Source organism: Lutjanus erythropterus, chromosome 18 (assembly GCF_056507025.1).
Source record: "Lutjanus erythropterus isolate fLutEry1 chromosome 18, fLutEry1.hap2, whole genome shotgun sequence".
Classification (NCBI taxonomy): Eukaryota; Metazoa; Chordata; class Actinopteri; order Lutjaniformes; family Lutjanidae; genus Lutjanus; species Lutjanus erythropterus.
Window position 1 is genome coordinate 33,017,832 of NC_139334.1, and position 27,615 is coordinate 33,045,446.

A 27,615-nucleotide genomic window follows, 5' to 3' on the forward strand; every position below is an offset into this window, starting at 1 on the left:
AGACCTTCTTGTGAGCAGTTTTCATGTAGGAACTACTTTCTTTCTGCAGTAGAATCAACAAGAACTACTTTCCTTTCTACCAGAAAAAAACTGCGTTACTGAGTTACTTCTAGTAGAAATGAAAAATAGGTGTAAAATATTTTATCTTTTGAAGGATTCCACAAATCAAGATGTTGCAGCGTAAAATACAAAAATATTACTATTATTTGGTCAGCTCTGTCATGAACACACTGGTAGTCTAAAAACAACGACTGGCCTGCCAAACTTGAAGTGTTCATATTTTGTTACACGCTGACTTAAAAACAGTTACAGTGAATCAAAACAGACGTTTGTAGATTTGTTTCACTCATCAGTAGTCTCTCTATGATCTCAGTGACATAAAGTCACTTAAAGTTGAGCAAGAAGAAAAACTCCAGTATGTTAAGTTTTGGTAATGGCTAGAAATCCTCATTTGCCCAATAGTAACCGTCAATGCTGGTCACAGTTTGAACTTTGGAACTTCGATGTGTCTGTATACCCCTGGTCCTCAGCAGGGCTGGATTATGAAGAGACAGTGAAGAGGGACTTTATAAAAGATCTCGGTAGGCGTCTAGCTGTATTAGTCAAGACAGAGAGCTGAAGAACACAGAGGAAACCTTTTTCTTTAACCCATGATGGGTTTCAGCAAGCTGTGTCTGTTACTGCTGCTGAGCAGCTACACACTGGCTCGTAAGTAGAGTCTATTTTGATTCAAAGTCACTGGATTTGTTTAATATTTTAATAGCATTTTTATATAAATAATTTTGTGAGGTAGTGACTTTATAAAGGTTTTTTTCTCAGTAGACATTTTGACTTACCAGGAAAAGCATGTGTTATTAATAACCTTAAAGGGACAGTTCACCCCAAAATCAAAAACACATATTTTTCCCTTGGCCTGTAGTGCTTTTTATCCATCTAGTTTTTTTGGTGCAAGTTGCAGAGTTTTGGAGACAGAGAAGGTGTTATGAAGATGTTTGACTTCTCTCCAATACAATGGGACTCAATGACAGTCAACTTGTGGTGCTCAAAGAGCCAAAAAATTTGAAAAATTAAACACCAGCGTCTCTTTCCAAGACAGAAAGAAAGTAGTTCCTATCTGAAACTGCTCACAACAAGGTCTGTAGATTATCCTGAGTAACCATGTCATGTTTTTGGGTAAGAGACACTGGTTTTAGACTTTTCACATGTATTTTTTTAGAGCTTTAAACACCACAAGACAAGTACCATATAATTCCATTAAATTGGAGTGAAGCAGACATCAGGACTACAGGCTAGGGGAAAAATATGCATTTTTGATCATGGTGTTAGCAGTCCCTTTAAATGTCTCTGTAAACTGTGACCCATGCACAATACCAGGATATTGAAACTGAAAATGGAAATCAGCCATCTTTCATTTCATATTTCATTTCTGTGTCAAAATGTCTACCATACAGATTGTAAAGCCCCCTGGGGCAAATTGTGATTTGTCGTGTAAAAATAAAATTTGATTTGACTCAACTCCTGTGAAAAATGCTTATGTAGGTGTGATGGTTTTAGGGTCCTGCAGTTTCCCATGCTCACTGTCAATCTCACTGATGCCATCATTTATGTTATTGATAACACCTGTGCTTGTCCAACTATAATATAAGACAAAGTGTGTCAGAAAAAAAGAGAAGATTCAGTTGTTATTCAGTTTGCAGTTTCTCAATCATAAATTCAGTGTATGCATTTTAAAAGGAGCCATAACCATTCAATCAGTAAGAGAGAAACCCAGCAAAAATAACTTCAAACTCTGAAAGAAAAAATAGGAATAAGGTTCAAAGGCAATCCCACCCTATCAGCCTAACCCACCCACACAGAGGAGTGGACATTTTGAGAAAAAAGTTAAAATGTTAAGAATCAAGTAGAACTTTCAGTATTTGTCCCAGGGTTTTTTTGTTTGCCTTTTTTTAAAATTCTTTTTATTTTATTTTATTTTATTTTATTTTATTTTATTTTATTTTATTTTATTTCAAGAATAAAGTAGAAATATTGAGAGTAAAGTTGAACTCTGAGTATAAGTCCCAGAAGAACATTTTGACTTAAATTTCTAAAAAAAAAAAAAATGCCTGGCAGTAACAGCTAATGTTTGATTCGTTGATTGATTTGTTTGATTTTATTCTCAAAAAATGCAAACGTGCGCTTTTATTTTATTCTAAGAAAGAAAAAAAAAAATCCCCCTCTGATTAATTTGTCTTTTTCTTATGCCTGGCACTAATACTTAATGTTTGACTTTATTCTCAGCATTTTGCCTTTATTCTACAAAAAGAAATGGCAAAAAGAAAAAAGAAAAAAAAAGAAACCAAATTATGCCTGACTTTAATACTCTTCCATACACACAACTCTCCTGTATATCTAACACTCACAAAAAAGTCAAAGTCTTAAACTCTGAAATTTAGATTGTTTTCTAATTTTAAGCCACATGGTAATTTGTTATTAGTTGTCAAACACAATGTAATTAATAGAGCTTCTTTTTTGGTGGATATTTGTCATTTGTAATACAGTATAAATAATATAATGTGTATATAACATCCTCATCAGCAGCAGTTCATTGTAAGAAAAAGACTGAATGAATGCTTAGCCCTACATATGTAAACTAAAAACTGCTCAGTGTGTTTTTCTTGCCACAGCTGTGGCAGTTCAAAGGCAATTAGATCACTTTTTCTTCACTTCACCACCTGAGTAATTATGAAATTATAGTCAGTAATGTCTTTTGTTTATTAATCATGTGTATGATCACTCACTCTGCTCTGATTTCCAGAGGATGGCAGTGACAGCAATGAACAAACAACATGTTTGTGTAAGTTTCTATCTGCACGTCTCTTACAATCATTTTAATTGTCTGTGGTTTCATCAGCAAAACCTCCAAACTCCTTTTCTGATGGCTGTAACTGGATTGTTTTCATGAATATTCTGTTGGTTAAACAGGAAAAAACAAGAATGATGCAAAACTTTTAAGGGTTGGTAAGACCCTAAACTGATGTAATTACAAAAACTCTGGACTTTGTTGCTTGACAGAGATAGTGTGGGGGGGTAAGTATGTTATTGCCATTGCAAACAGACACATTGACCCGCTAACAGATCGATGGTGGCCGTGCTAAACTGATAAACACATGACCTGTTTTCTGGAGATAGTGGCAGGAGCTGAAGGACTCTGTGCTGTTTATGATTCAGTACAATAGCTGTTGTTCAGTGTTTACTTGCCTCTGGGTCTAAAGGCCTGCTGCCAAGTGGTGATGTTGAACCTCGACTGTCAATTTATACAGGAGGAACAGATTGATCCTATAGGTTAAATGTAGGGACTGACCTCATCTGTAAAGGCAGTGTTTGTTTGAAATGATTTGCTCAACATGTAATGTCAATATAACCATATGACACCACTATCTTGTTGCAGGGGCATCCAGATTCAAGCCCTATAGGAAATATGTGTACCAGTACACCACAGAGAGCAGAAACGGTGTGATGGGCACTGCCAGCCTGAGGAACGGAGCTAAAGTCTCTTGTCAGGTATGTTTAGATTTGTTTATGTAGCCCACTTTGTCAGTTCACTGGACAACACAAGTTCTTATCTGTGATCTCTATTGATTCTATGCCTTCTGTCACATGTCTTTAGGTTGAGATCGAAGTCCCACAGACGTGCAGATTCATCATGCACACCAGGGACTGTGTTGTCGACGAGGTGGCGGTCATTGATCCCCAGGGTCAGCCAGTCTACAACAAAGCCCCTGGCTCTGAGGCCTTCCAGGCTGCTATGGAAAAGTTAGTGCACTAAAAATAATATCATGAAATATCTTTCGTAAGTTAAGATGTAAAACATAAACATAAAAAATGGAGTTAAAACTAATTAAGATACAAAATAAAATAAATTAAGACTAGCAATCAACCAGTAAAATAGTATGACATGAGAATAAAAAAAAATTAAAGGAAGATAAAATAATGATAACCAACATTAATAAGAATCTAAAATTATGTGGGGTATAAGAAATAAGTGTGACTAAAATAAAATAGAATAAAACAAAAAAACTAAGACTAGCCAACCAGAGTACTGAAAGGTGCAGCTAAATGTGTTGAGTTTAGTTTTAAAAGAGAATAGTGTTGTGGCACACCTGTCATGATCGCATGTGCAAAGAAACATTCTTCACATGATCTGAAATAACATGACATCTCTTTTGTAAGTTAAGGTGAAAAATAACTTATTTCAATGAAGAGCACTGACAGAGCAAAATGGCAAAAGAAAAGCAAACTTTAAAGTCTATTTGAGTTTAATCTCAGCCTGAAGCCCTGCAGGGCAGGCTGCTGCTAGCTGTTCCAAAGTCTGGAAACAGGGGGAAACTGCCGGCCTGCCTCTGTCCAAAGGTAACAAAATCCTCCTACCTGCACCTCTAAAACTCACTGTTAGCTTACTAGGCAACCAGCAGAAACTCGAGGAACCCACACATAGCCCCTCCCAACATGAAATCCACACATTGTCCTTACTACGCTTTTTGTTTTAGTGTGGATTAAACAAAAACATGTATAACTTGTTCATGAGAGAGATTTAGAGTTGCTGCCAGGAGTTGAACCCTCAAAGGAGAAGCTAAGTGAACCATCAGCCACTCGGGTCATTACACCTAGACCACCTCAGCCTCAGGTCACATACACTCGGAAAATACCAAGTTATAACACAACAGAAGCAAAACTACATCACCAATCGGAACACACAGATGAAAGCACAGAACAAAATGCAGTGCTATCTGGCCCTAAACGGACAAGTACATTGGCCATTGAGACGGGCAGATACAAAAAATCATGCCTCCCCATAGAAGAGTGCGTCTGCCAACTCTGGAAAGAAAAAAAAAGTACAAACATAATGCATAAAACTCCAAACGCCCGTCCGAACCAAATATTTCCCCAAATTTAAACAGAAAAAACCTTTGACCACATAAACAACATAAACAAAATACCAATCCTGTTGGGAGAATATATAGAATATATATAGTTGCAATCTAGCAGCAGAATATGTCTTTAACTGCCACTTTGAGGAACAGTAAGTGACAACCCCCCCCAACCCCCCCCCCCCCCCCCCCCCCCCCTCAATTCTGGCATAAGCCACTTTCATATGTAGCCATAAAGTTGTTGTGTACAGTTCATAAATGAATCATTTATGAAAATGCATCTTCATTAGTTGAATGAAGTAATCAGTTGGACCTTATTGACATCTGTGTCTTTGTAATGTGACACAGTTGTTATGATGATCTGTTTAATGGAAGGACAGTGAGATGTTAGTCCTCACAAATATGTGCATTACACATGTGGCACAAGCAGATCTGATTTGTTCAGGAGCAGGACTTTTTCTGGTGTAAACACAATGTCATCATCATCAATCATATTTACTGCATAATATTAATGAGCGGTGTCTCTTTTCTTCATCCAGGAACCCGCTGAAATTCAGTGTGGAGGACGCGATCAGCGTCCAGCTTTACTCTGAAACAGACGAGCCAGTCAACATCCTCAACATTAAGAGAGGAATCATTTCAGCACTCTTGGTGCCCATCATGGAGGATGATCAGAAAAGCCTCATGGTTAGTACGCACTTGTTGATGTGTTTGATTTAGGTTTGCTGAGTGATTACACAACAGTGTTATTGTCACATATGATCAGACCCAGAGAGAGGGCATGTGCAGGTTTGATACTTGCAACCCAAGAATGAAACCCTGGAGGACTCAGAGTGATCCACTCAGATGTATGATCACCAGTTGCAACAACATAACCTCTGCTTTCAAGATATGATCTGAAGCAGCTGAGGACTGTGCGAGATAATCCCACCTTTCCTCTATGTCATGAAGTTTTTTTGTGGTCCACAGTATCAAAGGCTGCACTGAGATCAAAACTTGAGATGTGAAAACTGTGAGACGTTTAAGTAGTAGTTCATGCATAAGAAAATAAAATGGCAAATAAAGCAGGGCTACAACTAAGGACTATTTTAATTTGTCATCGATTATTAAAACAATTAATCGAATAGCCACCCCAAAAAATACAACTCCCCTTTTGAATTTTTTCACATGAGACACAGAGAGGGTCATGTCTATTAGGGAACCCCAGAGCTGCAAAATCAGTTATCAGTACAGATCTTGTGAGAGTTTTGCAAATCAAGGGTTTCCTTCTACACAAGAGCAAGCGAGAAGAGCACAGGTCCAACAATAGAAAATCAACTTGTGGAGGCAAATGTTTTAATTGTGTCAGGTCGCTATAATAAGATAAATGAATGCATTGGAAAGACTGACATTTAAGCCATATTTTTTGTTCTTGATTCTGGAATTCTGCATGCAGGTATAGACAGAGTTGTTTTGGCTTTGAACTGTAAGTTAGCCAACAAGGTGTCTTACTGAGGCGAGACCAAGTCTGCTTCATTTACATGTCCAGCATGCCTCCTCTTCAAATGTTCATGCATTACTGAAATGCTCTCATGATAAACCTTACAAATCTTGCATGTAATCCTTTTCTTTGTCGCTTTGGGGGTTAAATGCTCTCAGAATTTAGCCATTTTGCGTTGCTTCTCAGTAGCTATTACGCACGTGCATCTTCTCAGCAGAGATGAGAAGAAACGGGAAGATGGCTCACTCGCTACTTCCATCAGTGCCGAAGAAACAATATTTAGTTCAGCTCCACAGCACTAAAAACACATGCAGCGACGTAAGCAACAAGTTGTTGCAGTTAAATTCATTGGCAACTAAATTTGTCACTGATTTTTGTTGACTACATCGACTGATTGTAGCACCTTTAAAATAAAGATCAAATTCTGATAAAGCTGCGCTGGCATGTAGCTTTTTTCTTGTGTACTTTAGTGTTAACTTTCCTGAGCTAAATCCCTCATTTGTTGTTGTTTTTTTCTTTCTCAGGGTACAGTTTATGGCAATTGTGTAACAGACTATGTGGTGAACGCCACGAGGGACACTGCCACAGATGCGACACTGTTCCGAGATCTGTCGCAGTGTGACCAGTTCCACAGCATGGAACTAGCCAACAGCCCCCTGGCCCTGCTGCAAAAACTGGTGAGACATTATTACCTTCCTCTGTTCTCATCATCATGGAGCGAAGGCATAAAGGATTTCTTAACACTTCATTGGTGTCTGAACTGACTTGACTTCGATACACGATCACAGTCTTCATGTGAGGGAAACAAGGGAAACAACCTCTTGTTAGTTGGTTTGATGACCTGAGAATGAGACTCAACAGTCAGTCATCTTTCTCCAGAATCACTTCTGGCAGCTTTAAAATTAACACACATGAACTTTGTGGGTTTTTGTTTCCAGCATCACCCCTTGTCTTCACTGATCACAAGCACTCAAAACTGCAACTACCAGTTCGATAACAGGGGGAAGCACATCACTGCAGCCATGTGCACAGAAAAACACCTCTACCTGCCCTTCTCACATGAGTAAGTCATCATCTGAACGCATGTTTGCAGTGTTGTGCAGGAACGCTCAAAAAGAGCAGTGTTCATTGAAGGTGCTCATATTTTAGGTAGAACGGTGAAGTTAACAAGTCAGTTTGCAATTAATGAACATGAGTGTTGTTCACTTCTTGGTAGAGATAACAACAGTCACATCATATGATTAAAAAAAGTGTGATCGCAGCTGAGAGAGTGTGCAAATATGGACAGAAGTGCCAGCATGATATAGAACGTTTCATAGATCACAAAGCCACATTTTCTCTTTAATTCTGTGTTGTGTCAGTGAAGTGTACAAACTACACTGTAGACTGGAGTCTACAGATAGATCCACATTATAAACTCATCTCCAAACGTCTATGAAAGCATATTTCTGCCAATATGATGGAAAAACAAGATCCTGTAAATCATTATAATGAGAAACTTTGTCGAAATAACATCTTGGAATCTCAAAATAATCATATAGTATTTAAAAATATTGACACTGTAACTCAAAATAATGAGAAACTTCCTTAAAGTGACTCACTAACTCAGTATTTAAAGATTTATAGACTTGGGGCAAATGTAATATATATGTAATAATACAATTGATATATTTTCACCAATAAGGACAAGATTGTAATATTCAGTTTCATGCAAGAAGTCAGAGTGTTCCCATTTCCCCCTGGGTGGGGTCATATTAATCCACTGTATCTGAACTAAAAGCACACATCAAAGTAATCACATTACTGCTGGAGTATCAATGTTACTTTTGTGTGTGGTTCAAATTCTTTTAGATGTCCTGCATTGTCTGAAGTCAAAGAAAGAGTGTATCTATATTTTTGCATTAGATTTAAAAGTAATTTTACATTTACAAATAAAATAAACACAATATTGTGCACCATTTAGTATAACCTCATTATGTAGACTCCATTGTCCTTGGATGATTTCAGATTCAATAAATAAATAAACAAATAAAAAACAGAAGAAATGAACTTGAACTATTTTAATTTTAGGACTGTGAACATAGTTCAAATTAAAACCAAGAACTATGAACGTGAACTGGATCATTTTTATCTCCATGGACTGAACTTTGAGCTAACATTTTTTGTGAACTTGGACAACACAGGCCTTTTGCATCACTGTCTAATCTGCCTTGCAGGAACAATGGAATATCATCTGTGGTGACCCAGGATCTCAGCTTTCAGAACTCCAAAAGGATTAACAACAGAGTATTTGGTGAGTGATCACTTCAAGCATGTCTGCCCTTCCTGACGTGTACTTTTAGGTCACATCTTTTATTAGGAAATACAAAACCACTTCATATGTGTGCACACAGATGTGGACCACAGCCAGGCTGTGCCACTCCACTTTGAAGACCCTGATGATAAAGCTCCAGTCCAGACGAAGGACGCCGTCCTGAGCACCCTGCTGGAGCTCGTGGGTTTGGCAGGCACAGACCAGGGTCAGAAGAGGACCGGCCTTTTCCATAAGCTGGTGGCGGGCCTGCGCGTCCTGAGGAACGAGACCCTGAGCGAAACGGTCGCTGAGATGTTGGACACGTCAGGCTGGCTCACGTGGCAGGCCCTGTTCCAGTGTGGAACCCCGGAGTGCACCAGCGCCATCCTCCAGGCTATCAGGACCATTGAAGGGGTGTCACTGGAGGTGGACGCTCTAGTCTACGGGCTGAGTCTGCAGGCGGACCCTGACGCCGCACGTGTCCGAGATATGCTCAGCATGGCTCAGTGGAAACAGAGCAAGGCGATACTGTATGCTCTCGCCAACACAGTCAAGAAGTAAGTCAAATAGGTATTACTGTTCATAAAAGAACAGACACGTATGACGTTTTATATTACTGTATATTTATTGTTGCAAATTTAAAGTTAGAGTTAACATGTGTGGTTACACTTTAATAAAGTAAAACAAGGCATGAAACTATGGAAGCCAATTTCCAACAGTGTGATGGAAAAAAGGCTCCTGAGAGTATACTGAGGAGCTTCATTAAAATAATTACTTACTATCTCATTAAAAAAATAATTGGTTAATATTTCAAAATAATGACATAGCATCTCAAAAATAATGACATTTTCAGAAAATGATGAGAAACCTTCTCAAAATAATTAGTTATCTCAAAATATCAATTTAGTCTAATAATGAAACTTCCTCAAATAATCAGGAACTTTCCCAAAATAATGAAAAAGCTGTTTGAAGTAATGACTTAGTATCTCAAAATAATGAGAAACTTTTCCCAAAACAATGAGTTAATATTTCGAAATAATGACTGGGTTTCTCAAAATAATGGGAAACCTCAAATGCTCTAAATGCTGAATTAATATCTCAAAAATAAGAAACTCTCGCAAAATAATTAAATTTGTTTATCAAAAAATGAGAAAATTTGCCAAAACAATGAGTTGGTATCTCAAAAAAATTAAACTTTTTCAAACACAAATAAAAAAAATAATTAAAAAAAACAGACAAACCTTATGAAAGTAATAAGAAAGCTTCTAGACTTGGTATCTCAAAATACTGATTTTGTCTCGAAGTCAAATTATGAGGACATTTCTCATAATTTGGAGATACTAAATCATTATTTATTATTTATTATTCTTAAGTTTTTCATTCTAATAACTTGCAGGATCTTTTCTTCATGACACTGGCAGTATAGGCTTCTATATGAAACAACTTTAATGTCCTATTTGGGCCAACGTTGTAACTGCTTCAAGTGACCATTAGGGGGAAACAAACACAAGTTTTTAAAATCTTTCTCCATCTCAAAACATGTCATTATATCTTCTCTGTCTCTGCTCCATAGGTTCCATCAAGGAGAGGTTACTCCGGTGGTCACAGAAGTGTCACAGTTCATGGAAACACTCTTAGGTGGCTGCTATGGATTAATGCCCGATCAGGACTCAGACTTTCCCACTGACCCTTCAGAGACCGTCTTCCTTGCTCTGAGGGTACTGACAGTCAAGCATCTACTGTATTTCTGGATTCTGTGATGAGTCAGCTCTTGTCAGAGAATCTGGCAGGAGTGCAGAGTCCCAAATTAATTATTGTCTTTTCTAATCTTCAGGTCATTGGTGTTATGGGTCGAGCCATGCAAGACGTCAACCCCAGGCTGATTTCCACTGTTCTGCAGTGTGCTCAAAAACAATCAAACGATGTTCCACTATCAAACCAAAAGGCGGCTATTCAGGCCTTCAGGTTGATGGATATCAGTGATGAGGTACAATTACTGCTCACACAATAATTATCATTATATTACCACAACATTTGACTTTTTAACAAATTCAGAAGCAACAGCAAAGAGAAAGAAATTCTCAAAATAATCTGAAACTTTCCTCAAAATAATAAGTTATTATCTTAAAATAAGTATTTTAAAATAATGACATTTTCTCAAACTAATTATAAGTTATTATCTCAAAATATTAATATAGATTTTTTTCCCAAAATAATGAGAATTAAAAAAATAATAATAAAAACCTCAAAACACTGAGAAACCTTCCTAAAATAACGATAAACCTTTTCAAAATAGTGAGAAACCTTTGCAAAATTATGAAATTTTCTCCAAATGATGAGAGACCTTCTCAAAAAAATGAGAAACTTTTTCCAAAACAAGGAGTTGGTATTTCAAAATAATGCCTTAGTTTCTCAAAATAATGAGAAATTTTAGTTTGTATCTCAAAATAATGAAAGCCCTCTCAAAACAATGAGAAGCCATTTTGGAATAATGAGAAACCTTTTTAAATAATAAAATTTTCTCAAAATAATTCTTCTCTCAATGCAGTAATTTTTCATTTTCATGTCACAGATCAGAGACGGTCTGATGGAGGTGTACCAGGATGCTCAGAGCCCTGTTGAAAAACGTGTGGCGGCCTACCTGATCCTGATGAAGAACCCTGACCAGGCCCTGGTTACTGACATCATGAACAGTTTGGAGGGCGTGAGTGACGAGCAGCTCAAGAGCTTCGTCGTCTCCCACCTCAACAACATCCGCAAGTCAGGCGACTCACAGATGAATCAGTGAGTAATAACCAACAGTAATATTAGCTTGTTATTTACCTGCACAGTAAAAGTAAACATGAACAATGAGTAAAGGCATGGAAAATGAAAGGACAGAATCTGTGTCATCATACTAAAACTTTTTAAAATTCTTCTCACTAAAGACTCAGGGAGTACATCGAGTTGGCCTTGAATGACCAGCTAACAGACACAAACAGCGTATTTGATGGCACGTCACGCAACCACAAGATAGACTCTCCCTTGGGGTCGATGCAGAGCAACATCATCTTCGATGGCGCGGACACCTTACCTAAGGAGATGATGCTGGAGACCACACTGAAGGTTTTCGACTACAGCTACGACATCTTTGAGGTACGTTTTCAATAGCATATTGTTTTTTATACGTGATGAAAACATGCATATTAGCTTTGTAAAGCTTTTTTAACTTTCAAATTCTCCCTCCTTCAAGATTGGCGTTGAGGGATCAGGATTTGAACCAACAATTGATGCTATCTTTGGAGAAAACGGTTTCTTCCCAGACTCCATTTCCAAAGTGATGTACTGGGCAGGTGACAAAGCCCAGATGCTCAGAGATGTTTTGGACAGAATGGCCCCCAACAGAGGCAGAATGAAGAGACAGGTGAGATGATTTTGACACAGCATACATAATGTGATTGTTTATGCTACTGGATGAATAAAAAACACTAACACGTGTTCTTTATCTGTCCAGGTTCCAGAGGATCTTCTGACAGACATCAAAAACAGTGTGCAGAAGCTGGTGGATGGCGTGCGTCAGTCTCCAAACCCTGAAGCTATTGCCTATCTTCGACTCATGGGAGAGGAGATAGGATACATGAAGACCAGCGACTTAGGAAATATGCCTCTGTTCATGTACTTCCATGTTTTCTTCAAGGTCCTGCCTGCCAAGGTCAGATCTATTGTTTCCTGACATTCACTTTTCAAGAGAAAAATATGCCCTGCAAAAAATAACAGTAAACAGTAATGAAAAAACGTCAAGGCACAGTGCTTCATCAAAGTACAAAAGTTTAAAAGCCTTTGCCATATTATTTATCTCACTGAAACAAGGCAGACACATCGACCACATGAAGATGTTTCTCAGGATGGAGGCTTTGTCACACACGTTTCTACATTTGCTTGAGTTTTTTAGAGACAAATCAAGTCCAAATTATCCTCTGAGAGTCTTCTAACACATCTGATTATTTTGGGTAACCTATGCAGAAGAAGCTACACATCATACTGTATGCAGCAGGAGCTGATTACATTCAGGGTAAATGTATGTTTATCATGACCAAGAAAGCTAATTTCTTCTGCTCGTGGAGACATGCTGGCTGTGCCTACATGTACCAGGATGCATTGCATATGAGCTTCTGTCTATGTCGGCGTGTATCGGTGCACAATACCGTTAAGGTATTGCTTAAAATAACCCACTACCAAGTAGTATTGAAACTTCTCTAGTCAAATAATAACTTCATTCAATCTTTTTGGTAACCAGATTGGAAAAAAATGTCTGTTTATATGATTTTGCTCACAGCCAATCACTGCAAGTGTTCTTCATAACACATCTTCTACATTGATTGTTACACTGATTGTCTTGTTGTTGTTGTTTAAATGAGTCTTGAGGTTCTAAAGGTGGCGAGCAATGACGCAAAATAAATATAATTCCCCTCAATTGCATTAAAACTAAAGTAACAAGCATGTTTTGAAAATATAAGGAGTCAAAAATACAGATATTTGTGTTAAAATGAAGAGAGTAAAAGAAAAAGTTCTCAAAATAAATAAATACTCGAGTTAAGTACAGATAGGCGAAAACTTTACTTAAGTATGATAACTATAAGTAAGTAATTTGTAGGATGTGAAAAGAATCCAGTCATTGTTGTATGGCTTGGCTCAGGTACAGAGTGCTGGTAGGAAATAGCAGGGTCCTGTTTTAGGGCTAATAAATTACTGTGCATCACTGATACCAATACTAGCATTTTAGGGGCTTTTTCTGTTACTGGAATTAGTATCATAACAACCCTATCCATGTTTTAACTAGCCCAGTTTATAAAGAGATTTGTGACTGTGATATATTCATCCAACTTGTTTGTTTTCTCTCCAACAGGTCTTTTCTGCTTTGACATCCAGCACTGAGAATGAAGTCTTTGCCCACTACATCTTCATGGAGAATGCCTTTTCTCTCCCCACCGCCTCTGGCTTCCCTCTCAAGTTCTCACTTGCCGGTGTGTTTGCACCCGGCGCCAAAGGAGGCCTGACTCTCTCACGTGCCAACATGGCAGTAAGTTAGCTTCTCTTCATGTTAGGAAACATGCAACAAAAAAATCTAATTTCATGTGTATGTCCCCGCTGTGAATGCCTGTTTAGAGCTATTCTGTTGCTTCTCCTTGCAGACTGAGTTGTCCTTCATGCCTTCAGTGGGGCTAGAATTCATCACCCAAATGGGTGTGCACCTTCCAGACTATGTGGACGCTGGGCTGGAGATGCATACTAATATGTACCACGAGAGTTCCCTCAAGGCTAAAGTCACCATGGGTAAAAACCAGATCAGACTGTCCATCCCTGCTCCTAAGTCAAACACTCAGCTGCTCAGTGTTAGGTCAGTGGAACATGAGTTAAATGACACAAAACACCTATCAACTCAGTGGTTGCTCATGTACTGATCTCTCTCAACACATCATAACTCCCTTTCCCCCCACTTTTTTTTTAAACACAGCAACACGCTGCTGTTAGTCTCCTCTGGTCAAACTAAAATAGTGCCATCTGTGGAGGAGGACCGGACCGACTCAACTGACTGCCAGCCCCTATTCAGCGGTCTGAACCTCTGCACAATAATGCGTTACTCCAATGCTACTTCCTTGGACGATGCCCCGTATTACCCCCTGACTGGAGAAACCAGGTAAGAGGAAGCCACACTAGCAATCTAACTTGAAACCCTTTGTTGGAGTCTTTTTGATTTGAGATGTTTTATTTGAAAGGCCAGTGTGTAGAATTTAGTGGCATCTAGAGGTGAGATTGTAGAACGCAACAACAGGGTAGCTGCAGTGTCTTAAAAGGCTTTTAATTTTATTAACAAAGGGCTTAATTTTTCTTGTCCTTTCATAGGAGTATATAAATACCATAACATCATAAATAACAGTGTAATTTATTATCATGCTGCAGCCTCACTCCTGCTCTGCCGGGGTGGCAAAAGGACACACATTACTCAAGTATAAATACTTATTCACCTTCTCTAGAGCAGTAACAGTGGAAAAGTACAGGAGTACTTTTTACTTGTATACTCTTAAATGTAGTTAGAGTATAAAAGTAAAAGTACTCCTCTGAAAGACACCTTCTACCAGCTATTTATATGCCAAACAAACTGACTGATTGTGTTGGGCAATTTGCAATTCCTTGTTGCAGAGCATATTATATTGTTTAAAAGATGAGTGGAGGTGGACTTTAAATTTTGGAAAATTGTTCTAAAGTACTTTGTCAAGCATTAAATTTGAGTACTTGGGAAATCATTGTTTTCTAGGGCTTAAAATCCATACTGACCTAATTCAACTCTATTATTAGATTTACTCAGATAGATTTAACCAGAGAGACAGATTTAATGAAAGCTGTGTTGTTTTCTCAGGTTTGCAGTTGAAATCCAGCCCACAGGTGAAGTTTCAGAGTACACTGCCACCATCACTGATGAAACGCTCAGAGAAGGGAAAAAGGGTCGCCATAAAGTAGAGACCCTGAAGCTCACCCTGAAGGCAGAAGGTACTGTTATAATATAATATGTGTGTGTTTGTGTACATGTAAATGTGTGTGGACCTGTCCAGTATGTTTTGGAATTAAATCCATATCAAACAATCCCACACCTCATAATTTACATCCAGTGGCAAAACTGAGTGCCAATGCAGGAAGAAGTGTGTTCTTTAAGAAGTGAGGTTAGGAAGTAAGGTTGTGGATAAGCATGTCTTATTTTTGATGGACTAGTAGCTCAGTTGATAAAAGTGTTTGCCCCATGTACTGAGGCTGTGAGTCCTCTGCAGTGGCCATGGGTTTGACAGCCCTTTGCTGCATGTCATTCTTTCCCTCTCCTGTCTTATCTTCAGTTGTCTTATAAATTAAAAGCATAAAAGCCACCAAAAATATATATTTTATTTTATTTTTTTTATTGTGTCTTGTGACAATTGCAGTAATGCTCACAGTAACTACAATGTTTTCCTAATCTTAACTAAGGGTTGTAGTTGCTTAACTGTTACCACGCCACACAGTTTATATGCCACAATCACCATTTTTCCTTAACTTTAACCATATCATAGTAGCCATCTGCAGATAATTTTGTTTTTAAATATGTTGTTGTTGGGTGTAAACAGAAAAAAGTCATTGTCATTCATCCTGTGTTTTGTGTAACCATCCCAGGTTGGTATTGGTATGTTCTTGAACTGAACTTAATTTCTGTTGTTCCTAGGTGATGATTCATCAGAGGCCTCTGTAGCTCTGAAATACAACCGCAATAAGAACACTCTCACCTCTGAGGTTGTTATTCCTAACTATGACGTAGAAGCAGGCATCAAGCTGGCTGTAACTGACAGCGAGGCCAAAGGAAAGAAGATGCGAGGCATCACCATTGATGTCACCAACAAGAACATCCCACAGCTGACTCTTGTTGGACGCACAAGGTGTGTAGTTCTATACACAAACCCTTAATCCCTCCTAATGATAGATAACACTGAAGTTTCAGCTGTGCTGCCTAGTTTCTTGAGCCTGAGACTGAAAATTCTACAAAATGTAAATAATCAACAAAGCAAGTCACAATCTTACCAACCTATATGTCCTTGTTTTTAAATGTAGACTTGACATGATGAAGGATGCCATGCTGCAATTCGAGATGGTTGTTCCCTCTCTGAAAACTGATGCCTCTTTCACTGCAACTCTGAAGAAGGATGAGGGTGTGCTCATGGACGTAGAGACAGTCGTCAACCTCCCTGAGACGTCCTACCAACAGAAAGCTTCCCTCAAATACGGTAACTGCCAGTCATCGCTCACGCCTTCAACACAGAAGACAGATTTGGAACATTTGTCCACTTGAATGTTTTGAGATGCATTTGGATTTTCTCTTTCCAGATGATGACAAGGTTGAACTGGAGCTGAAATCAGACCTAAATTCAGAGATTCAGAAACTGATCCCAAATCTAGAGGATCATCACAGGCAGCTGCAGCAGTTCATTGATCATGTTCTGGACCAGCAAGTGGCAATGACTGATATGAAGTACCGGCACATTGTCACCAAAGGAATTGAGGTAGTGCTTTGACATTTGACATTATGATTATTACCTTAGTCAAGGGGCTTGTGTTTTCAGTCCAGTTGTTTTTCTGTTTGTCAGTTAATCAGCATTATCTTTCAAAAACTGAAGAATTTTGGTGAAAAGGTAGCTCATGGGGTGCAGGCATGCTGACTAGTTTTTGGTGTGGATACTACCACTGTGTGGCCATTTTTATTAATTAGCTATTGCACTCCTCTAACTTTGTTGGACAGATTAGGGAAAAGGGATCAAAATCACTGCAGAGCCAAAAATATTGTCTTTTTAAATTACATTGCATTCTTCATCTTTTCAGAAACCTGACTGAGATTCAGATGTGTCATGCTAGCAGTGGTGCAACCAAGTCATTATTTTGCAAGTCACAAGTTAATTTCAAGTCTGAGGCCAAAGGAAGACTGACAAGTCCCAAGTCTTAAACTTTGAGTGTCAAGTCTTCAACAAGTCATAAGTTAACAGTGAGATTCCAGCCTCATTGAATTACAAAGTTACACAGCTGTGAAGCTAATGTTAGCTAAGCATTAGTATTTTCAAATCAAAAGGGTAAAGTCCAAATGAAGTCATAAGTCGTTGAAGTCCAAGACAAGTGGCAAATCTGTTCTGATTTTGCCAAGTCTGGTTTACATTTGTGACTTGAATCTGACATGAGTCCAAAACACAAATCCACACCTCTGCATGCTAGCAGTGGCTCACATAGATATCAAGTAAACTCACTCCAAATACCAGATTTTTTCAAATTTTCAAACTTGAAATCTTCAGTCCCAACTAATGCTTACTCAAGTAACATCACTTGGAAAAAAATCATTAGACTTTATGCAGCTCCCTTTGGAGCCACATAAGGCTTTCTACATTTTTTCCACATGTGCTGTCAAGACCTGTAAACACACTCATTAACCCCTATTTCTTTATTTCTTTGATCAGTAAAGACATAGTATGATTGCTCACTTGGCTGGTCGGAGGATTTAGGCTCCCAAGCAATACAGGTTTCTTAATTTATTTGTTTAAACTGGCAAAGGTCTCAGAATTTGTTTGGACTGCCAGTCCAATTAATGTAGCTGTTTTCACTTAAAATAACAAAAGGGAAGCATGATGCAGGACCAAGGACCCAGATGGGTTGCTCTCATCCATATCCATAACTCAATGTCTAAGTCTCATAAAATGTATCCTTACACAAATCTGTATTGATTACAAAGTTTGATTCTCAATCATTATGTGCATTTCAATCCCAACTTCAGGTTAAAACCCTCTGAACATTTTCTGTCTGTAAACTAACAAATACAGAGGATTATGCATCTTTGTCGAAGGACCAAGCTCTCTGAGTACATTTGAGTCAAATGTTATTCATCTTCATGTCACCCTGAAGGCAGGTAATATATGGCTGGACAAACTGACAGCACGTGTCCCCTACCTTGCAAACCTGCGAACTAAGAGAAGCATCTCAGATCTCACCTTGCCAGCACTGCCTGAGAAACTGTTTCTGCAGTCGTAAGTGTTTAATATGAAGTTTAAGAACATTACTTGCAAATATTACTGGACATAAACTGTAACTCAGCAGTTCCGCTACAGTTCTGTCACTGATTGCTAATATATTTTCAGATGCCAGGTCCAAAGTTGGAATGATATTGATTGAGCTTTTTGTTTTTTACCTCAACAGTGACAGTTTGTTCCGATACCAGTTCAATAAGGACAGAGTGGCCATCTCACTTCATCTTCCACTGGGAGGCAAAAAGACAGATGAACTGAACATCCCAACCACTCTGTCTGTTCCGCTCATAGATTTACCAGCAATAGGCTTATATATCCCTGCCAAAAACTATCCACTACCATCATTCACTATACCACCTACTTTGGATTTCACTGTCCCCCTTCTTGGTCTGGGTGAAGCATCCACCAAGATCAACAGCAACCTCTACAGCTGGGAAGGCTCCCTCTCTGGTGGCAACAACACTGTTGATGACCCCAGCTACATTGCCCAGTACAAAGCCATGGCTCAATCACCTTTCAACCTACTGTCATACAAGCTTGAAGGTAAACATCTTCCAATTAATGAGCTTTTTAAGAATATGTGCTTATTGTGTTACTGATTGTTGATCCAAATTTAGTTTTTTTTATTTTTGTGAAATTGAACTTCTATCTTTAAAGATGAGATCTGGAGAACATGCTAAGTGAGAGCTTTTAATGAAGCGTGGGAACTAATGTTTTGATGTGTTCATCAGAGCTTTTTCTACATCTCTTCCCCTGCTGTTACAAATACTGATAATGGTATCATTTCTTTCTGTTTGTTTCAAGGAACCGCAATGATGTCAGGAAGACCTGATGATAATCTCAAGTATCTTCTGAATAATTCGTTCCGCCATAGCCTCATTGACACAAGCTTCAGTCTTTCAGAAATGATACAAGTAACAAACAAAATGCATGCAAGAGCCAACTATAAGATTGAAGCCTCTAGTCCTCTGGGCCTGCAAGCCTCTCTCTACTACACTGCTCAGTCAACTTCCACTCCAGGTACAGATGAAGTCACAGGAGATGGCACTATGGATGGTTTGCTTAAAATAGGTTCCTTCTACACCAATACTTCTTACACCAACAGCTACGTCTTGCATCCAATAGAAAGCAAAGGAAGAGGAGAGTCCACCTTACACTTCGACTCGCCAGTCATCCAAGTTCACAACATGATCCATGGAGTCTACGCGAACTCTGAGCTGAACATTGTGTCTAAAACCAATGCCCAAAACGACATGCTCAAGCATACAGGAGAGCTCAAGTATAAAGATGCACAACTGACCCTAAAGAGCAACGCTGTTGCCAAAGCAATGGGCAAAGCGTTCAATAACAAAGTTGAGCTTGGTGTGTCCAAGCACATGGGTCTCCTCAGTATCGAGTCACAGGTGGATGATGACACCAATAGGGCATATTCACTCATAACAGGATCCCTGGATTCAAATGGACTTGAGGTGAACTCTGAAGGTTCCCTCATATTTGACACAGGTCGTGGATTGCACAAAGCTTCTGTTATAGTTGGCAGAAATGGTCTGACCACAAGTGGAACTAATAGCATTCAGTGTATCCCCGTTACAGTGGAGAATATCTTCAATGGTGCCATCGACAACAATGGAGCCACCCTGTCCTCCATGACAAAAGCAATGGCTGAAGAGAGCAGAGGAGAGCTGAACATCGAGGGTAAAATCACACCTGCAGAAGCTTCTTTGAACAGTGTCCTCAAGGGCCATGCTTACGATGCAACCACAAGAAACAACATGAATATTGTACTGGATCGAAGGGCTCTGACCTTTACCGGCAACAACATTGGAACACTGAAGCAGATGAGAACAGAAAATAGCCACACACTGACCCTCACCCTGTGGACCCTGGCACTCCACTCCAAGACTGATAACCTCATCTGTGAAGATGTTTATTACAAGCAAGACACCAAGGTTAATATGAAGCCATTTGTTATGTCATTTGATATGACAAACGACTTAAAGTTTTATGATGTCAGTTTGAACAATGAAGGCCACTTGAAGCTTGAGCCAGTTAAAGTGGATCTTAGTGGAAGTATGAGTGGAGCTTATAGAGAAGAGCACAACATTAAAAATACCTATGAGCTCAGCTATGACAATATGGCTGGTACAGTGAAATCCAGCACATCTGGAAATGTAATGGATGCCCAGCTAAGTCACAACTGTGATCTTGAGTTTGCAGGACTTTCCTCCAAGTCAAAGTGTGAAACACGAATAAATTCAGAGCCTCTGCGGTTTGACAGCAACATTCGCACCATGGCACTGCCTTTCAGTGTCACTGTTGATTCTCTCGTCAATAGTGATGGAGAAATTAATCTGAATGGGAGGCATACTGGTCAGCTGTACAGCAAGTTGTTGGTTAAAGTTGAGCCCCTAGCTCTTGCATACTCACATGACAGCAGGCTATCAACCACACATACGCTTCGAAGTGGGGAATCTTCCACTAACTTAGACAACAAATTGGATGGTCTCCTTACACCAACTGATCAATCTCTGACGTGGAAAGTAAAATCTAAACTGAACAACCATGCTTATAACCAGGACATCAGTGCTTACAACAATCCTGAGAAGATTGGCTTTGATTATTCAGGAATAATGTTGACCGACATTGTCAGCAAATTGAGCAGAAAAAAAAGATCACCAGAAATACAAGAATTCAGTATGGCTGGTGCCCTCAAGTATGACAAGAACAGTGACTGTCATATCATTGAGATCCCATTCATTGAGAGCTTTCCTGCTGCTTTCGAGCAGCTCAAGAACACACTTCTGCAAGCCCTAGAGTCACTTCAACAGTTCATCAACAAGTTGGATATTAATCAGCTAATCACTGACTTTAGAGACAAGTTAAATCGACTACCAATGGAAGTGAATGACTTCATGCGAGAAATGGACTTGGAGAACAAAATTGATCAAGTAAAAGCAAAACTTGATTATTTGATGAACCAGTTTTCTGTAACAATGGATGACTTGGAGATTGCAATGAACAACTTGAGAAACAACTTGGAAAATACGGTGATGGACACTGCAACCAAAATTAGAGACCTAATCCTTGCAGTCAAAGACTATATTGAGACTGGGCAGCTTGCTGACAAGATGACAAATGTACTTTCACAGATTGGAAATCAGCTTCAGACCTTTGATAGGAAGTATGAAATCAAGCAGTCACTCGTCAGAGCGCTTGATGCCATTGAGGACATCATCAGACAGATTGATTTACAGAAGCTCACACAAAGCGGTGCTACATGGCTGCGAGAGCTTGATTCTCAATATTTAATCTTGGACAAAATCAAAGACAAACTGTCTGACATGAAACAGGCCATTGAGAACTTTGATGTCGGGATGTTTTTCCAAGATGTAAAAGATTACATTCTCTCAACTGATTTTGCCATGTATGTGGAGCAGCTGTCATATAATATCCCCTCTTCAGAGATTGCAAAAGTGCTCGAATCTGCAAATGATGTTATTGTTAACTGGATTGACGAATATGAAATCCCCAACAAATTCAATACCGTGTACTTTTATATCAGGGATCTACTTCTAAAATACAACCTTGATGATAAATTCAAAGAATTAATGGATCACATAGTGATTCTCATCAAGGAATTCAAAATTGATGAGACTGTGCAGTCAGTAGTAGATGCTCTGAAATCTATCAACTTTGAATTTGTTTATGACAAAATTATGCAACTTCTGCACAATGTGACTCGCCAGCTCAGAGAAACTGACTATAAGAAAATTATTGATGAACTTAATGAATACATTTCTTCAAAGCTTAAGTCAATGAAGGAATTTGACTACAGCACATTTGTTGATGAAACTAACAAGAAGATTGCAGAACTAACAGACTATATCAATGAGCAGATTAAACTGTATGAGATTGTGCAAAAAATTGAGGCAGTTAGGGAGTTTTTCAGAGAGATCCAAACTTCTGTCTACACATATTTGGACAAACTCAAAAACACAAAGGTGGCTGATGCTCTAAAGAAACTGAAAAATGTGATAGACACTACATTTTACAATGACATCAAGATGAAAGTGAAGGATATACTTGAGGACATGAGACAACGAATCCTTGACATGGATATCAGAGATGAAATGTACATTTACCTCCAAAGAGCAAGTGAGTCCTATACCAATATGGTTGCCTACATCTCTGCACAGTTTGATCGACTTATAGAGAAAATTGGAGAATTGGCAAGGGGCAACGAGATCATCAGCCAGATCAAGCAAGCTGTAGATAGAGTTCTGGATGCACTGGAAAGAGCTGAGATTGAAGTTCCCACTTTTAGCATACCTCTCACTGATCTTGTCATTCCAGCATTTAGAGTCAACTTAAACAAACTGCAGGAGATCAGCATCCCAGCTCAAATTTCAATCCCTGAGTTCACTATCCTCAACACATACAGAATTCCTGCCTTTACCATAAACTTTGATGAGATCAAAGCAAAGATAGTTGCAATCATAGATGACATCCAAAAATATGAGATCCAAACGCCTGACCCTGAGGAAATCTTTGGTGACCTAAAAGTTCTCTACCTGTCTGACCTACCAGATCTCACCTTCCCAGAAATAATACTTTCAGAACTAAAATTTCCAGCCATCAACATCCCCAAACTAAATCTGGAGGACTTTGAAATCACAATGCTTCCAATCCAAGAGATCATTTTGCCAAAGGTTCCCAGTGATGTTTGTATCCCAGTTTTTGGTAAACTCTATGGAGAGTTTAGACTGAACTCCCCACAGTACACTCTTGTAACGACAGGGAAGATTGAGAACTCAACCTCCACAGCAGAAAACCCACAGTTTACAGCCACTATTACTTCTCATGCCAAATCACCCACTGAGCCCCTTGAATACAATTTTGAAGCCACTGCTCAGTTGGAAGCTCCCTTAATGAACAAGCTGCTATTTACAGAAACAGTGAAAGCAACACATATGGCTTTCTCCATTGATCATGAAGGACTCTTGACACTCACTGGCAATTCTGCTGAAGCTGAGGCTAAGACTACTACCAAGGCCATGACCCAAATGTACACGGCAGATTTGGTCAACAATATGGCACTTAGACTGAATGGTGGAATCTCTGCAGCCATAGACACAACCTACAACCACAATTTGGACATCCCATCAATTGAAACTTCAAGTCAAGCATCATTGAAACAGAATATAGCAGCCACAATGGAACCTGGCAGAATTACTGTGACTGGTGAAACTACTGGTAATGGAAAGTGGTCCATTCAAGACTACTCTGATGAAGGTACACACAAAAGCAATGTAGAATTCAACGTCAATTTTAGCACTGCCAAGCTAACTTTTGAAGGAACAACAGATTGTAAGGCCTTGAAATCAAAGCAAACACTGACTGCTGAATCAGTAATCTTAAGCTATATCACTGTTGAAGGCAGATGTGAAACTGAAGGTCCATCTGTCAAGAGGAGTGTTATGGTTTTAAATGGAGAGGCTCATGTCGGGGAATTAAAAGCTGCACTGACAGCCTCTCACGATACTGAATTCAGTGGAAGCCCAACTGGATCCATGGCCAACTCATTGGAATTTAGGATCCAACCGTTTGAAATTGTGCTTGATGTTAAGAATAAAGTAAACTCAAAGATTTTCTTCCCCTTGAAACTCACTGGCAAATTGGATTTCCAGCATGATTATGGTGTCACACTAAACTCTGAGAAGCAGAGTGCTTATTGGGTTGCTTTGGTGAGATTCAACCAGTACAAGTACAATCACAACTTTGCAGCAGAAAACAATGAAATGGACATCTTCTTTCATGCATCGGCTAATGGAGAGGCTAATCTAGACTTTCTGACTGTTCCCCTCTCTGTCCCAAATATGACCATACCTTATCTTGAAATTAAAACACCTGAGATCAGAGACCTGTCACTGTGGGAAAATGCTGGATTCAAAGCATTTCTTACCACTCCTCAACAGTCATTTGATATGAACCTGAAGCTTGATTACCACAAGAACCCTGATGCACACAGCTTTGTCTTATACCTCGAGCCAGTTTACAGTGCATTCCGTGACAATGCCAATATCATCCAGGCTCAATTTGAACAATTTAGAGACAAAGTAGTTGCACTTCTCAAAGATTCGTACAACCAAGCAAAGTCACAGTACATCAAACACAAAATTGACACTTCTAGCCTGCCTCCCAGAATCTTCACTGTCCCTGGATACAAAATACCAATTTTGAATATTGAGGTTTCTGCTTTCAGTGCTGAGATGCCAGCATTTAGCTACTTTGTTCCCAAGGAGGTCAGTACACCAAGCTTCAAAATTCCAGCACTGGGTTTCTCTGTGCCATCCTATACCCTCGTGCTACCATCTGTAGAGTTACCTGTCATCCATGTCCCAGAAACTTTAAATGAAATAACATTACCTACTTTCACACTACCAGTCATTCAGAATGAGATTTTGATCCGAGCCATGGGTAACTTAACTTATGACTTCTCCTTCAAATCCGCTGTGATTACCTTAAGTGCTAATGCAGGCCTTTACAACCAGTCTGACATTGTTGCTCGGTTCAGCGCATCCTCAACATCTGTGTTTGACATTTTGAATGGGAAAATTGATGGCACCACCAGTTTGACAAAGAAGAGAGGAACAAAACTGGCTACCACAGTGTCCCTGGAGCATAACAATGTGGAAGCAACCCACGAATGTGCTGTTAGTCTCTCCAGAAGGAGCTTTGAAGCCTCTGTATCCAACACTGCAAAAATCAATCTACCCTTCCTCAATCTAGACATTAATCAGGAACTCACTGGAAACACCAAGATCAAGCCAAATCTTGCTTCCAAGAATAAACTAAAATACATGTTTAACATTCCTCTGATTGAGTCTGTAGGCAAAGGAAACCTTGATATGAACTGGGCACTGGAAGCACTTTCCTCATATGTATCACTGGAGACTTCTACCCAAGGAAAGTCAGATATAATGATAATGGACAGTTGTAACTTTGTTGGTGATCTAGAAAATGAGGCCACTCTGTATCTTAGTGTCAATGGCCTGCGTTCAACTATCAGGACTGCCTTAAACTCAAACATTGACAAACTAGAGAAACAAAAACGGAGCACGGACAACAGCGTCTTCCAGTTTGACTTGAATAAGAACTTGGCTCTTGAGGTCTCCTTGCGCCGTGTGTTTGCAACAGTCGATTACATCAGCAATAACAATGTGAATTTTGCATCTTTCAACACAAATGGAAAGCACATTGTTAAAGGAGAGCTAGATTTTGTTCCATTAACAACTTTCACAACTACACTCAACATTGATGCAAGTCAGCCAAGTAGTTTGGGTCATGCTGGACTCATTCAGAGCATCAGCCTCTTTGTCAGCTCAACAAAGCAGTCACTCACCTGGAGTGGTAAGGAACAGCTCGCATCTCTGATACATGCTAGCGATTTAGTCATGTCCAACAATGAATCTGAAATACATATTGACTTGACGGGATCAGTGGAAGGCCACCTAGCATTCTTGAAGTCAATTAGGCTTCCTGTATATCAGAAGACCCTCTGGGATGTGCTCAAGTTTGATCAGGTCACAAATATGGATGACTTACAATTCCTGAACATCTCTTCCAGCATTGTATACACGAAAAGTATGGACGGCCAGGAGTATGCAATACCACCTAAACTGTTTGAAGATGGCATCACTTTTAACATCCCTGAGATTTACATTTCATTGCCGTCTTGGATAAAAGAAATTCTACAAGCCATAAAGAACATGGATACAAGACTTAACAACATTGATATCCCTGATCATCTCACTTTTCCTGGTGTAATCTCAGTTCCAGGCAATGCTGTGCCATTTACCAGCTTGTATGTGGAACCCTTCACAATTGATCCTAAGAATCCTAAGATCCTAAGCATCCCAAGGGTGATCACGACCCCAGCCTTTACCTTCGTGCTGCCTTTCTCACCAATTGCTTCTAGCCAATTGTCAGTGCCCAGTTTTAACATTGAAACAGAATATCCACAGGAGAAAACATCATTCCTTTCATTCAAGTTTCCACAATATGAAATCACAGTCATGTCTTTCACAATACCAGACACTCCTACTGTTGCAAGGCACGTTTTCAGCATATTTCATGGCATAAGCAGTCTTCTACATGAATACCTTCCAACCATAATAATTCCGGAGCAAAAAATTGAAATCCCCGAAATGACCTTACATCTACCTACAAGTGTGTTCATCCCAGCTTTTGGAGCCCTCAGCACCACTCTGAAGGTTTCCTCTCCTATTTATAATGTGTCAACAACTGCCAGTGTGCAGAAAAGGGACTCTAACCTTGTAACTTCACTTAATTCCATCTGTACTTCCACCATGATCTTCTTGGAATATGATCTCACGGGTAAGACTGGCACACACTGTTCTTTACTTTATAAGACAAATTTAATGTGAATTTCTAGGTCTAAAACACTACAACATATATATTTTATTTTGCTCATGTCCCTTCAGCCAGTGCAACCCTTGGATTGGATAATGGAATAATCAGTCTAAATGGGAAGTGCAACTTGATTCACAATGATGTAAATGTCGACTGGCAACATGTTTTGACGCAAAACCTGAGGTAAGTGTGGATAGTATATTTTGTACTTCTTCAATTTCTAATTAGACTGGAAGAGAGATCAAGGAAACATGTTAAGTTGAAATACTCGCTTTACTTTGCATGAACGCTGCAGCTGTGGTGCCCACCTCTGAAGACCTAAACAAATTGCAGTCAGATTTGGGACAAAATAGATGTGTATGTGTCAGTGTGTTAATGAAAGAGCCATAAACTGTCTGAATTAAATCTGGATACAAGATACCTGAAATGACAAGTGTAAATGGGACACCAGAGACCTTTTAGCTTGGGTTTGGAAGGTGGAGTTAGATAAATGGACTTAGTGTATTATAAACATTGCTATCTTTTTTCTCAGGATGAAGCGCCAAACCCCGATGGCTGATTCATTGTAAGTTTTTTTTAACCTTATGTGTAATTTTCTGCATAATTGAACAGTTCTGACTAAAAGGTCAGCCAAATATGCACTAGAAGATACCTCTCCTAACAGGTGTTTCTCTGTTTTAAAGGGAGTCTCGTCATACTCTTAACATTGACGTCACCAGCCGAACATTTTCCGATGCAAACTTCCGCTTTGCTTCCCGCAAAGATGGTATCACTGCATCAGTGTCTTCCCCATCATCTGGTTTCCTTGGATTGCATCTACAGCGGAGATCACAGTCACAGTTGTACGGAAAATTCTTCAGTCGCTACCTGGTAAGACCTCTTTAAGCTCTTTTATTTGCATATTTTTGCAAACAGCAAAAATTTTTTATATCTACAGAT

At 39.2% G+C, this 27,615-nt stretch overlaps 1 protein-coding gene across 1 annotated transcript in view; it reads left to right on the plus strand.

Annotated features, from left to right (window-relative positions):
• The first annotated feature begins 650 nt into the window (after positions 1–650).
• The window catches only part of apoba (apolipoprotein Ba), a 28,376-nt gene continuing 1,411 nt past the window's right edge, over positions 651–27,615 (plus strand). The window contains exons 1-28 of the mRNA XM_084742019.1: positions 651–708; positions 2,798–2,836; positions 3,431–3,543; positions 3,650–3,795; positions 5,450–5,597; positions 6,915–7,067; positions 7,329–7,453; positions 8,607–8,683; positions 8,784–9,240; positions 10,257–10,401; positions 10,518–10,670; positions 11,256–11,467; positions 11,611–11,818; positions 11,916–12,086; positions 12,177–12,374; positions 13,569–13,742; positions 13,855–14,060; positions 14,178–14,360; positions 15,081–15,211; positions 15,909–16,119; positions 16,292–16,464; positions 16,565–16,740; positions 18,122–18,243; positions 18,413–18,786; positions 19,048–26,640; positions 26,748–26,859; positions 27,209–27,241; positions 27,360–27,546. Coding sequence (XP_084598145.1) covers positions 651–708; positions 2,798–2,836; positions 3,431–3,543; positions 3,650–3,795; positions 5,450–5,597; positions 6,915–7,067; positions 7,329–7,453; positions 8,607–8,683; positions 8,784–9,240; positions 10,257–10,401; positions 10,518–10,670; positions 11,256–11,467; positions 11,611–11,818; positions 11,916–12,086; positions 12,177–12,374; positions 13,569–13,742; positions 13,855–14,060; positions 14,178–14,360; positions 15,081–15,211; positions 15,909–16,119; positions 16,292–16,464; positions 16,565–16,740; positions 18,122–18,243; positions 18,413–18,786; positions 19,048–26,640; positions 26,748–26,859; positions 27,209–27,241; positions 27,360–27,546 — 12,078 coding nt within the window. The remainder of the gene's footprint in view (positions 709–2,797; positions 2,837–3,430; positions 3,544–3,649; positions 3,796–5,449; positions 5,598–6,914; positions 7,068–7,328; positions 7,454–8,606; positions 8,684–8,783; positions 9,241–10,256; positions 10,402–10,517; positions 10,671–11,255; positions 11,468–11,610; positions 11,819–11,915; positions 12,087–12,176; positions 12,375–13,568; positions 13,743–13,854; positions 14,061–14,177; positions 14,361–15,080; positions 15,212–15,908; positions 16,120–16,291; positions 16,465–16,564; positions 16,741–18,121; positions 18,244–18,412; positions 18,787–19,047; positions 26,641–26,747; positions 26,860–27,208; positions 27,242–27,359; positions 27,547–27,615) is intronic.